Raw genomic sequence first — 12,031 nt, forward strand, 5'->3', positions numbered from 1 at the left:
TTGTATGAAAGGAAAAAACTGCCTGGCGGCGTTGCATAGAAAAGATGGATGCTGAGTGAACCGACTTTCCTATAAGGACTTTGGTGAAGCCGTTCGACGTCATGAACTTACATGAGGCGTTGTCACGAAGTCCTATGTGCACAAACATAACATTGGTGTTAAAATGCTTTACAGTGTTCTTTGTCCAGGAAATGAACGCATGCAATGCATCTATATACTGAATGTTTATGCATTTACAAATTATGACTCAAACACTCCATAATAACCCATTCATCTTAGACTTCTACAGGAGCGCCCTCTAGTGTCGACAAACCTGGAGGTCATTACTAAGTGGCAATTGTCCTGATTACAAACTCTCTGCCAAAACCAAGAAGTCATTTTATAGTTCAGTTGAAATTTATTCCAAGCACAGGTTAAAATTTGGTTAATGCAGGTAAGGCAGTGGTTGCAAATAGAGCAAGAGTACAAAAAAAAAACAGCTTTTATGGTCCTAGAATTTCATTTCATGGTCTTCGAACATCTCGGACACTCTTTCCAATGAAAATCAAGTCCGGAATCCAGGTCAAAGCAGAAAAACCTACAGCAAACCAGGACAAGGGCAAGGAAAAATCTGGGCTACTTCACCTCTGTGCTTTTAATACAGGAAAACTGAAGTTCTTAAGCGTCCCAGTGGAGTCCCAGAGCAGATGGAGGTCCATTTTCTGACCAATAATTTCACTAGTGCTTGTTGGTGATTATTTCTAACCCTTTGCCGGTTCTGTTCCTCTTCTCTCATGGACAAAAATTCCACTGGGAAGCTTTGACTGTAGATAAACTTAAGAGAATAGATAGTCAAACCTATATAGCCTAATGTATATACACCTGTCAGGTACAATGATGCGTGCCATGTTCCGTGTTACATGGCCAGAACAGTTTAACAAACGAGAAGGCAAGGGAATTGTAACAAATGAAGAGGATTGCATCAGTATAGTTTGGTCAACCAACAAACAAATCACTGATTGACTCATTGCATTTATATTGTATAATATACAGTAAAACCACCAGTGAGGAATTAAAGGTGAATTCCACTGACTGTTCAAAATGTCTGCATAATTTAACGGTTGGGATGTAAATGACGTCATTTCGACTGGTTTGATGTGAAGAGCTCTGTTTGAAAGAAACGTACAGAGTCTGAATTGTTCACAGTGGTGGTGATAGGAACCAGACGTCTGAAGAGTTGGATAACTACCAAAGCTGCATCACAGAAAGCTGTTAAGTGATACTGATTTGATCCCACAACCAGGGAAATTCCACCTCCGCATTTAACCCATCCGTGAAGTGAAACACCACATACACACTAGTGAATACACACACTAGGGGGCAGTGAGCACACTTGTCCGGAGCGGTGGGCAGCCCAATCCACGGCGCCCGGGGAGCAGTTGGGGGTTAGGTGTCTTGCTCAAGGACACCTCAGTCATGGACTGTCAGTCCTGGGGATCGAACCGGCGACCTTTCGGTCACAGGGCCAGATCCCTAACCTCCAGCCCACGACTGCCCCCTTCTTTTTTTTTTTTTTTCTTTTTTTTTTAAGTGATACTGTTTTGATCAAAGATCAAAACACAGATTGGTTACAAATACACTGTCAGAGACATTATTTTATGATAATTTTGAAGTTTACCACCTGTATTAACACTACATACAAAAACTGATTTTGGCCTTTTGGGATAAATAAATAAAATGGATATATTTGTGTTGCAGACATCACAACCCCTGGTTCCTATCACCACTAAGGAGAGGAAGTCGGAGACTCTCAAACCACTCTGAATGACTTTGCTGAAGTAATTCAGTCCCAGCCACTTTATTACACAGAAATTTGCGGGGGGAAAAAAAAGAAAACTCAGTGGAATTCCCCTTTAGCTCTTACCAAACTGAACGAACTGGACATGGTAAGAGGTCATTCAACACAAGCAGCTCTACAATGCTGTATCTCCCATGTTCTGGATAAGGCACTCAGCTTCTATGCATAATAAAGCCTATTCACATGGAAAAACGCTAGGCCTCAACCTCTTTGAGGTTTACACTTCTGGATACTTCCTGCAGACACTTTTTCAGCAAAGTACATCCCATTTTTAGGAATACAAAATAGTACCATTTTACACAGAAACACTCGGATTACATCCCTGAGCTATCACGTGAACGCTGCCACAGTATAAAAATATTTCATAATCACTATTCAGGAAAAAACCCCAAAAAAAAAACATCAACAGGAAAAAAAACTATTAAATATTCAAAATATATTTTATAAGGGCTGAGATGAATTCCAAGCATTTTTTGTTCATATATATTTTCTCTTCTTCTTTTTTTTTTTTTAAAGGTAACGTTCAAAGACAGCACCGCTTGACCAGGGTCATGTTTATGAACAGTCCTTAGACCCGGCCAGCGTCCTTGGCCTTGCCTTGCAGAAGCCCGCCTCCAGTTTTGACAGGCAGAAGGAAAGGACCAATCAGAGTGCTGGAACTGTTTAGAGCTTATTTTGTCTTTCAGAGCTGCCTCAAACTCCAAATTGCTGCCAAAAAAAAAAAAACATCCTACAGTCTTGGGACTACATCTCCCATGAGCCTCAGCAGAAGAGAGGTGCACTGGTCATGCTTCAATGACCTTTGATCTCAGCTCGGTGGGAGTGTCAAGCTTACCAGGCTGAGGAGCTTATTCTCACCGCAAAGGCCTGGAAGTGTGTAAGATCTCAAACAAACACACGTAGCAGGCCATTACAGTTTGTGTTGTAGTCTTCTATGTGTCCGAAAAACTACAAATCCCAGCTATGGCCGACGCTAAGCAGGGTAACACACAGCCTGGGCGGTGTTAGGGTTAGGGCTGCAACTAGCGATTATTAGTCTAATCGATTAATGCATTCAATCAATCGACTAATCTAACCGTTACGTCGTCTTCGGTTCCATCATCGAAAGTTCCATCTGTGCAGCAAGCGAGTTCTTCTTTTGTTATGCAGTGAAACAACAGAAGCCATGTCGCCCTCTACATTTGCTGTAGTGTATTGCAACCTGTCAGAAGGACCCTGTGCATCATGTGAACATTATAAAGCATTACAGAGCGCTTTTTACATGAAACAGTAGGAGCCATATCGTCCCCTACGGTTCCTGTGTGGTATTGCAATCTATCAGAATGTTTGCATGAATCCTATTAACATTATAGAGCTTTTTTTGTTTATTTAAATGAAACAACTGAAGCCATATCGCCCCCTACGCTCCCTGTAGGGTATTACAATTTGTTAGAATAACCATATGAACATTACAGAGCTGTCAAAACGACAGCATGGATCATATAAATATGATAGAGCATTATAATATGCTTTTTAAATGAAACCACGCAATATCGCCCCCTACACTTCCTTTTGTGTATTACAATTTGTCAGAATGACTGTGTGAGTCATATGAACATTATAGAGCTATGTAGAGTGCTTTTTAAATGAAACCATGTCGCCCCTACGCTTCTGGTGGTGTATAGAGTGATGCTTCCAAAGTAAACGACAAACTTTACTCCGTAATCGACAGACAGTTGCAGCCCTAGTGTGTGTGCGCTTCACAACACAGCTGTGAGTATATTAATAGTATCGGTTGAGGCTGCGAGTGCCCGGTACGTCCGGCTGTCCATTCATCCAGATCTCGCGGATGATCCTCTCTCTCTCCTCCAGCCTCTGCGCTCGCTCCAGCTCCTCGGCGGAAGTGAAGATGTTGGTGTTGAGTGTGCGCTCGAAGCGGCGGTGTCGCCGTGCCGACAGGTCCGAGCCAGAGTCCCAGTCCGAGTCCGAGCCACTGCTGTCGCTGTCCGACTCGGCCGGCCGCGGGCGCTTCCTGCTGACCGCATGCCTCCGTCTACAGTCTGTCCGGCAGGAAATCTGCACCACCAGTGCGAAGAGCGTGAGGAACAGGCCCGCGCACACACCGCACATGAAGTACAGCGCACAGCGCTCCGGGTGCTCTGTGGACACAACCACATACGTAATATATCAAATATCTAATGTATCTACACAGTCCATTTTATTTATATTAAAATATTTGTTTAAAATTTGCTTCCATTTTCTTAGTTCTGAAAATCTATGTCCTAAACTGGACAAAGCAATTTATTTAGGAAAAATAAAACATTTTTATAAAATTTTCCTTCATTTTTTAAATATACATTTTTAGTCTATTAGCACACATGCTATGGATGCTAACAGTTGGCCTGAGCCTGAAGTTTAATGGACAACAGTAACTAGGGCAGGCAGGATGGGTCAGAATGGTCAGTTATGTTTACCTTGGCATTTATGCATTTAAAAAACTTTTTTACTGATTGAAATAATTGAAGTGTTAATTTTCTTCGCATAAAACACGAAATACGTTGACTGGGGTGGTTGGGGGGAAAGGGGTACATGAAGGACTGAGTTGTGTGAACGTTACCTGTGATGTAGGTGTAAGCTGCGAGAGCATTACTGATCAGGGCCATCTCTGTGCTGGTCGTCGTGGTGACGGTGACCGTAGGATTCTGATCCCTAGTCTCTTTCTCTTTATCTCTGTTTTCTTCTCTCTCTCTCTTGGTTTCCTTTTGTCCGTTTGCCGAGCGATTCTTCTCCAAGTACGACCCAGACTTCCCTCGCTTAGATTTCCCTGGAAACACACACACACACACACACACACACACACACACAAATAAATCCTGGTATAATCTGTTAAATTCTGCTGTTGTGTAATAACAAGTTCAAACGCTCTGCTACTATTATTTTAGACTGTTCTGTTTGTTGTTCCATGCAGTCTTTCATTTTTTAAACTACTGTCTGTGTTTAGGTTTCATGCCAGGCTGGCAGGCTGTGTACCAGCATGTGTGCAGCTATGCAGACAGTAAACAGTCCATCAGACCTTCGCGGTAAACAGTGAGGGAGCTCTTAAAGACCCTAGGAAGTGTAAAATATAAAAAAAAAGATTGAATGACAATAAAATTGAATTTTGTGTTAAAGATCTTCAGTAAATGTGTGTGTGTGTGTTTGTGTGTGTCATTCTCTGTGTGTGTATGTGTGTCTGGGTGAGTGACTGTGTGTGTGCACTCGTGTATATGTGTGAGGATATGTATGCATGTGTTAAATGTGCATATGTATGTATGTGTGTGTGTGTGTGTGTGTGTGTGTGTGTGTGTGTGTGTGTGTGTGTGTGTGTGTGAGTGTGTGTGTCTGTACATGTGTGTATGTGTGTGTCTGTGTGTACAAAGTAAACAGCCTGAGGGTCACAGCCACCGCTTGGCTCTGATTGAGACTCTGGCAGTGCTACTGTTTTCCTTTAACTCACTGAACCTCAGTCTGATAATGCCTGATAAGTGTCCAGTGTGGTCCAGTACTAACTGGACACTCTTAAACTCAGTTACTGTGGGCTTCTCTGTTCTTACCACACTTTCATCAACTCGCCCACATCACAAAACTCTCAAGCTGCGTTTATTCCCAGACTAATAAGCCCAAATTCCCAGACGTGTATTCGCATTACGAGATCACATCTGGCCCTGCGAGACTAATACAGCCTCGCCTCCGGAGGTGTTTGTTTCCTTAAACAGCACTATAAGGACAAATGAGTAATGAACAGGTTGTTGTTGTGTCTTATTCATGTGTTTGTGTCTGCTTTAAGCTCAGAATGTGAACAGGGGTCAAACACAGGGCTTCCAGTCTTGATGAAGGGGGCCAAAGGCCAGAGTTGAGGTTGTTACCTGGTGCAGGGTCAGAGGTCAGGGACGGGTTCCCGTCAGGCGGTGCGCTGTCTCCCACCACATTGGGGTCATGAGGTTGCGAGGGGGGTGGGGCAAATGGAACTCTCTGAACTGACTCTTGCAAAAGCTTCTTTGGAACTGTGGGAGGGCAGAGAGAGAGAGAGAGAGAGAGAGAGAGAGAGAGTTTATTAGCATTAGCATAGCTTTACAATTAATTACATTCATGTCAAAGAAGTCATTTGAATTAAAATCAGATGAAGTGAGAGAGAGAGACTGTCATAGGATGTCACCCTTAGCACAAGTTGGTTCACGAAATTTCTGCCTTGCTAGATCTGCCCTGGTCAACTGTAAGTGCTATTATTGTGAAATGGAAGCATCCTGGGGCCACAACCATTCAGCCACAAAATGGTAGACTACATATTCTCACAAAGTGGGACCACGGGTGCTGAGGAACATAGCACAGTTCTTTGCTCAAGTTCCAAACTGCCTCTGGAAGCAATATCAGCACAGGAAATGTGCATTTGGAGCTTCATGAAATTGGTTTCCATGGCTGAGCAGCTGCACACAAGCCTAAGATTACAATACACAATACCAAGCCTCGGCTGGAGTGGTGTAAAGCATGCCAGCATTGGACTCTGGAGCAGTGGAAACAGGTTCTCTGGAGTGATGAATCACAGTTCACTACTTGGAAGTCTGATGCACGAATCTGGGTTTGGTGGATGCCAGGAGAACGTTACCTTCCTAAATGCATAGGACCAATGGTAAAGTTTGGAGCAGGAGGGATAATGAGCTTGGGCTGTTTTTCAGGTCCCTTAGTTCCAGTGAAGGGTGATGTTAATGCTACAGCACACAAAGACATTTTACACAATTATATGCTCCAAACTTTGCGGTAATGCTCTGGGGAAGACCCTTTCCTGTTCCTGCATGACTGAGCCCCTGTGACCAAAGCGAGTTTGGAGTTTGGTGAAGTGGAACTCCAGTGGCCTGCAAAGTGACCTTAACCCCACTGAAGACCTCTGGGTCTGGACTAGAATGTCGAATGTGAGCCAGCCCTTCTCTTCCAACATCAGTGGAGACTGTTAGAGCTGCAAAGGGGACCAACTCTATATTAACGCCATTGGCTTTAGAATGGATGTCTAACAAGATCATGTAGGTGTGATGGCCAGGTGACCACATACTTCTGGTCACGTAGTGTATATAAGAGTGAGGGTGAGAAAGAAACAGAGTGAATGAGATGTATAAACAGATGGAGGAGGAGAGGAAAAACGAGAAAAGGAAATACATAGACAGTAAGGGGGAGTAAGAGGAGGTACAGAGAGAGAAAGAGACAATGATTCAGTCCTAGATCCTGCCGAGTTTCCACATAACACTGATCAGTTCCCAAAAATCTCCTATCCGTCACCCCCCCAACCCTCCCCTCTTCACTTCCCGTGAGTCAGCGTTCCAGACATGAACCCACAATGCACAGGGTTTAAAATTTGCGATGGCTGTGATGTGGTCACAAAACTGACCACGCGTCTGTCTGCCAAGCACGCACACAAGCGCATACAGTCTCTCTTTGAAAAGAGCGTTGCTGTAAAAGAATTGGCAGAGATACTGCAGCAATCAGCACTGACACACACACACACACGCGCACACACACACACACACACACACACACACACACACACACACACACACACACACACACACACACACATACACACAGAGTCTGAACGATATACACTATTAATCTAAGACCTCTGTGAATAAACATGGCACCAAATCTAGCCAGACTGATATCAGGCGTACTTAGGAGAGTCTGGAGCATCAGTACATAATAACTAACTCAACGACACACACACACACACACACACACACACACACACACACACACACACACACACACACACACAGTTTCCTCTAAATTCCTATAATGCAAAATATTAAACAATTAAAAACTACAATAAAGGCACCTATAGGTATAATAATAACTATTATAAATATAATAATAAATATTATAATAATAACGTGCCCCACACATAACAAATCGCTGCTGTTGGAACAAAACCTTGCATCTCCATATTTGTCTTTGTTTTTCAGTTTTTGACAAAATCTGAAAACACCTGTTACTCTTTACATTGTGTGTGAAATTCATGATGAATGGACCAAAAGAAACAACTCAAAATGACTTGGAAAAATTCTGGTTCCACTGACTTACATTAAAAGTAAAGTATGTTTTTTTGCTTCTCCTCTAAATTTCATAACAACAAAGACATAACAGAGTTCAGGAGGACAAATAAATGTTAAGTGTGTAAGCATTCAGTCTCAGTGGGTGCAGTGACCAACTACACAGACAGGCCTTTGGAATACAGAAACATTGTAGTACAGTAATAATACAGTTCAGGCTCTGTGGGAGGTGAAAGGAAACGGACGCTGGAGACGGAAAGAGACAAAAAAACATTTAAAAAATACTAAAAGGAAAGGAATGATTACTGGCAGGCCACCTGTCAGCTCTCATCAGTCTGACACACTAATCACAACAGCGCGTAAAGTGTGTGTGTGTGTCTGTGTGTGTATATATGTGTGTGTGTTGGGGGGGTGGGGGTCCTGAAGCTCAGCTCCTGATTATAGGACACTGATTGGAGCTAATTGGAGACACATGTGCAGATATATGTGTGTGTGGGCACAAGTGGATGTGTGTTTGCAGAGAGCGGGAGAGAAAGAGAAATGCACGAGAGAGAAAAAGAGAAAGAGAAATAGAAAGAGAGGGAAAAAGAGGGAGAGGAAGAAAAAAGAGAATGAAAAAGACAAAAGGGAAAAAGAGAGAGAAGAAGGGAAAAAAAGGAAAATGAGAGGAGGGGACAAAGAGAAAATACAAAACATTATAAAACATGTTTCTGTTCATCGGCTCAGAACTGATCCAACAGCCACTCCACAGGAAACACAACACACCCAAGTGTGTGTGTGTGTGTTCGTGTTCACACGCTCCAACCAAACACACACTAAAATCAGTGAAGCATGGAATTCTGGGACAGCAGGAGTGCTGGCAAAATCAGCACCAACAATACAGACATAATTACAACTGCAGAGAGAGAGAGAGAGGGAGAGAGAGAAAGAGTGAGAAAGAGAGTAGGAGAGAGAGAGAGAGAGAGAGAGAGAGAGGGAGAGAGAGAGAGAGAGAGAGAGAGAGAGAGAGAGGGAGAGAGAGAGAGAGAGAGAGAGAGTGCATTAAAAGTTTCAATGAAGGCATCATGACCCAGTTAGTCTCAACATGACACATCAAAGAAGGCAGATAAATACACCACTGAAATGATTTCAGTCCACTCTCTCTCTCTCTCTCTCTCTCTCTCTCTCTCACACACACACACACACACACACACACACACACACAGATGTAAAACTCCTCTATTTTTACTGCTATTACTACTACTACTACACTGTATTTATACAGAGCTTTTTAAAGACCCATCCTCCCTTACAGGAGCGTAGAATCTCTACTCCACATGGCCACACATGAGCCTAAAGTCACCATGCCTGATGCCAAGGGGTATAAACCCGCCCAGCACTGGGCTGTAATGCAGCAGGACTGCATTCTCTGTAGTGATGGAGCTCCATCCAACACCTTTGGAATGAGTTAAAAAGATCCAGAACTGACCATCCAACATCAGTGCCTGACCTCATTAATGCTCAATCAAATCCTCACAGCAATGTTCCAACATCTAGAGCAAAGCCTTCCCAGAAGAGTAGAGGCTGTTGGTGCAGCAAAGAAGGACAGACTCCCTATTGATTCGCTTCATTTCAGGACAAACGCTGGATGAGCAGGTGTCCACAAAGTAGCACTGGTGTAGGTGAGAGTAACCAGAAGCCAGAAGAAGCATTTGTAAACAGCTGTGAACTGTCTAGTCTTTTACTAGTGGTGGGCAGGAGGGGTCAATATAAAGCCTTTAACTAGCGCAGCAGGTCATCCTGCAGACGCTGGAGGCTGTGCGTGTTTGTATGTTTCCTTCTCTTTAATTAGTGTTAGCGCAGAACACTGTGGACACTGTGTGTAAACACTTTAGCTTCTCTGTTTGTGTGCATATGTGTGTCTGTTTATGTCTGTGTTTGTATATGTGTGCATCTGAGTACTGTGTGTGTGTGTGTGTGTGTGTGTGTGTGTTTACGTGTGCATGTGCATACAGTGAAGAGAAACCTCTGTTTTATAATATATTAAGATATTTCTGGTGTAAATATTAACTTCATATTTACTCAAAAAATGACAATGTCTGTTTTAATGACACTCTGTGCATTTTGCAGCATTATTATTTAGAACTTCAGTTATTTTTATTTACATCGCTGCCGTTGGAAGAAAACATCGTATCTCTGAAACGAGAACTTTACAGGAGAAGGAAAAAACACCAAGTCAATGGAACCAGACTTTTTTCCAAGTCATTTTGGGCCGTTTCTTTAGGTCCATTTATCATGAAATTTACACAAAAACGTAAAGGACAGCAGGCATTTTCAAATGATGTCGAAACCTGAAAAACAACAGAAATAGAGACGGTTTTGTTCCGATAGCTTGTTGGCCATGAGTGGCTGTACAAGGTAGGCGTTTCTAATAAAGTGGCCAGTAAGAATCCACCCAACCGTCCCAAACCTGGTGACTTCTTCAGGCCATGAGTGAACTCGATAAAGCTGCTGCTTTCTATAGACCTCAGCTGCTCATTGTGGACTTTGTTTACAACAGCAGAATGATCTGGATGAAGCACACACACACACACACACACACACACACACACACACACACACACTATAGACCCAACAGCTGCTCTCCAAAAAACACTTTAGAATATGTAAAGGTTCTCTGGTATGCTTTCACAGACGCTCTTAAACAGCCTTGGAGAGTCAAAGCTCTAACAGCACACTGCTTATGGTCACTGACCGTTATGCTATGGCTAAAAACAGTAGCATTAGCCATCTAAAAGTTGGACTTTTGTCCATTATTATACCACAGAAGCTGGTCTGTTTGAGATTACTCTCGACACAGTTTGAAGCAAGCATGTGATGTTTAGGTATGCAGTTTGCACAGTGCTCACGCCGTTAGCATCACGCTAACTGGGGCACTTCAGCTTCCATTTCTTGTTAGCCACATTAGCCATCATAGCTCCAGCCCTAACGGAAAAGCACTTGGCTGATCAACTGCCTTTGAGGTAAAGAGGGGGAAACACTGCAGGCTACATTTGATTTTTCAATTAATTATTACTTTAAATATCGGAGTGATTCAGTTCATGACAAGGCCGTCCAACAGCAATGTCTACATCCTTCACGCGGTTTGAAGTGATGAACTGACAGACTTGATGAAAGTCTGAGCTTTAGCACAGCTAGGGCTAGCTGAGCAGGATACACTGAAAATATATTACATTTGGCAGACGCTCTTATCCAGAGCAACCTACAAATTGTTCACAGTCATTGATACAATCAATTGATTTCAATCATTGATTTCAATCATTTTACACAGGTCGGTGAAGGTAATGTTGGGAGTCTTGCCCAAGGCCTCTTACTGGTATAGTGTAGGGTGCTTACCACAGCAAGGGATTGAACCCCAGTCTACAGTGTAGAAGTCACTACACTAACCAACATAATACACATATTATGGTGTATTCAGTTTTATTTTGGGACATATTGACAACAAGTAACATGCATTTCATTCTCAGAGGAGAATCTTGCCGTCTGCTGGAAGCAGAGCAGGTCACGGTTGTCGTGTTTCTCATGGACCTCCGACACAATCTAATCTACACTAATCTAATCGATGCTAATCTGCGCTAATGAGGAAATGAGTGGCCTGTAATAGGTGCGGTGACTGGACTATGACGAGTATGAGGAATATTCCTGATCAGCTGAATCCTCTAAAGCAAGCCTCAGTGCTCTGCTAGTGGATGTTTGTCCTCCAGAGTTTAGCTCCTATCTGTACATTCGCCTTTTTTAATAGACAGTATGTCATGCAGAGAAAACCCTCAGGGCCTTCTAGGTCTTCAGAGAAGGCCTAATCATGTCTGTACAATAAAAAATACATGTCTGTGATTTTTAGCTTTTATTTGATAGAATCTTTGAGCGTGTTGTATTTAAATATTGCAAGTGTTGTAGTAATACGCTTATGAGTTTCATAAGTTTTGGTTGCAAACAAAAGGGCTAAAAAATGTTGAAACACCCAACAGAATATTGTCCAATCAGATTTTTCCTCTCTGTAATGTCTACATAGATAAAGCCAAGGATGCTCTCCCATTGGTTAGGACTTCAGGAGCTGAACTGGAGGCCTGACTGTGTCTGAAAGTGGAATCAACTAATCATG

The 12,031-nt window shown here is 42.8% G+C and overlaps 1 protein-coding gene across 1 annotated transcript in view; it reads right to left on the reverse strand.

Moving 5' to 3' along the window:
• Positions 1–1,541: 1,541 nt before the first annotated feature.
• LOC108437551 (protein eva-1 homolog C) overlaps positions 1,542–12,031 on the reverse strand; it is an 83,610-nt gene continuing 73,120 nt past the window's right edge. The window contains exons 6-8 of the mRNA XM_017714706.2: positions 5,722–5,859; positions 4,434–4,640; positions 1,542–3,975 (exon numbers count right to left, since the gene is read on the reverse strand). Of these exons, the coding sequence (XP_017570195.1) occupies positions 3,599–3,975; positions 4,434–4,640; positions 5,722–5,859 (722 nt within the window). The 3' untranslated portion in view covers positions 1,542–3,598. The remainder of the gene's footprint in view (positions 3,976–4,433; positions 4,641–5,721; positions 5,860–12,031) is intronic.

The sequence above is a fragment of the Pygocentrus nattereri genome, chromosome 4 (assembly GCF_015220715.1).
Source record: "Pygocentrus nattereri isolate fPygNat1 chromosome 4, fPygNat1.pri, whole genome shotgun sequence".
Lineage (NCBI taxonomy): Eukaryota > Metazoa > Chordata > Actinopteri > Characiformes > Serrasalmidae > Pygocentrus > Pygocentrus nattereri.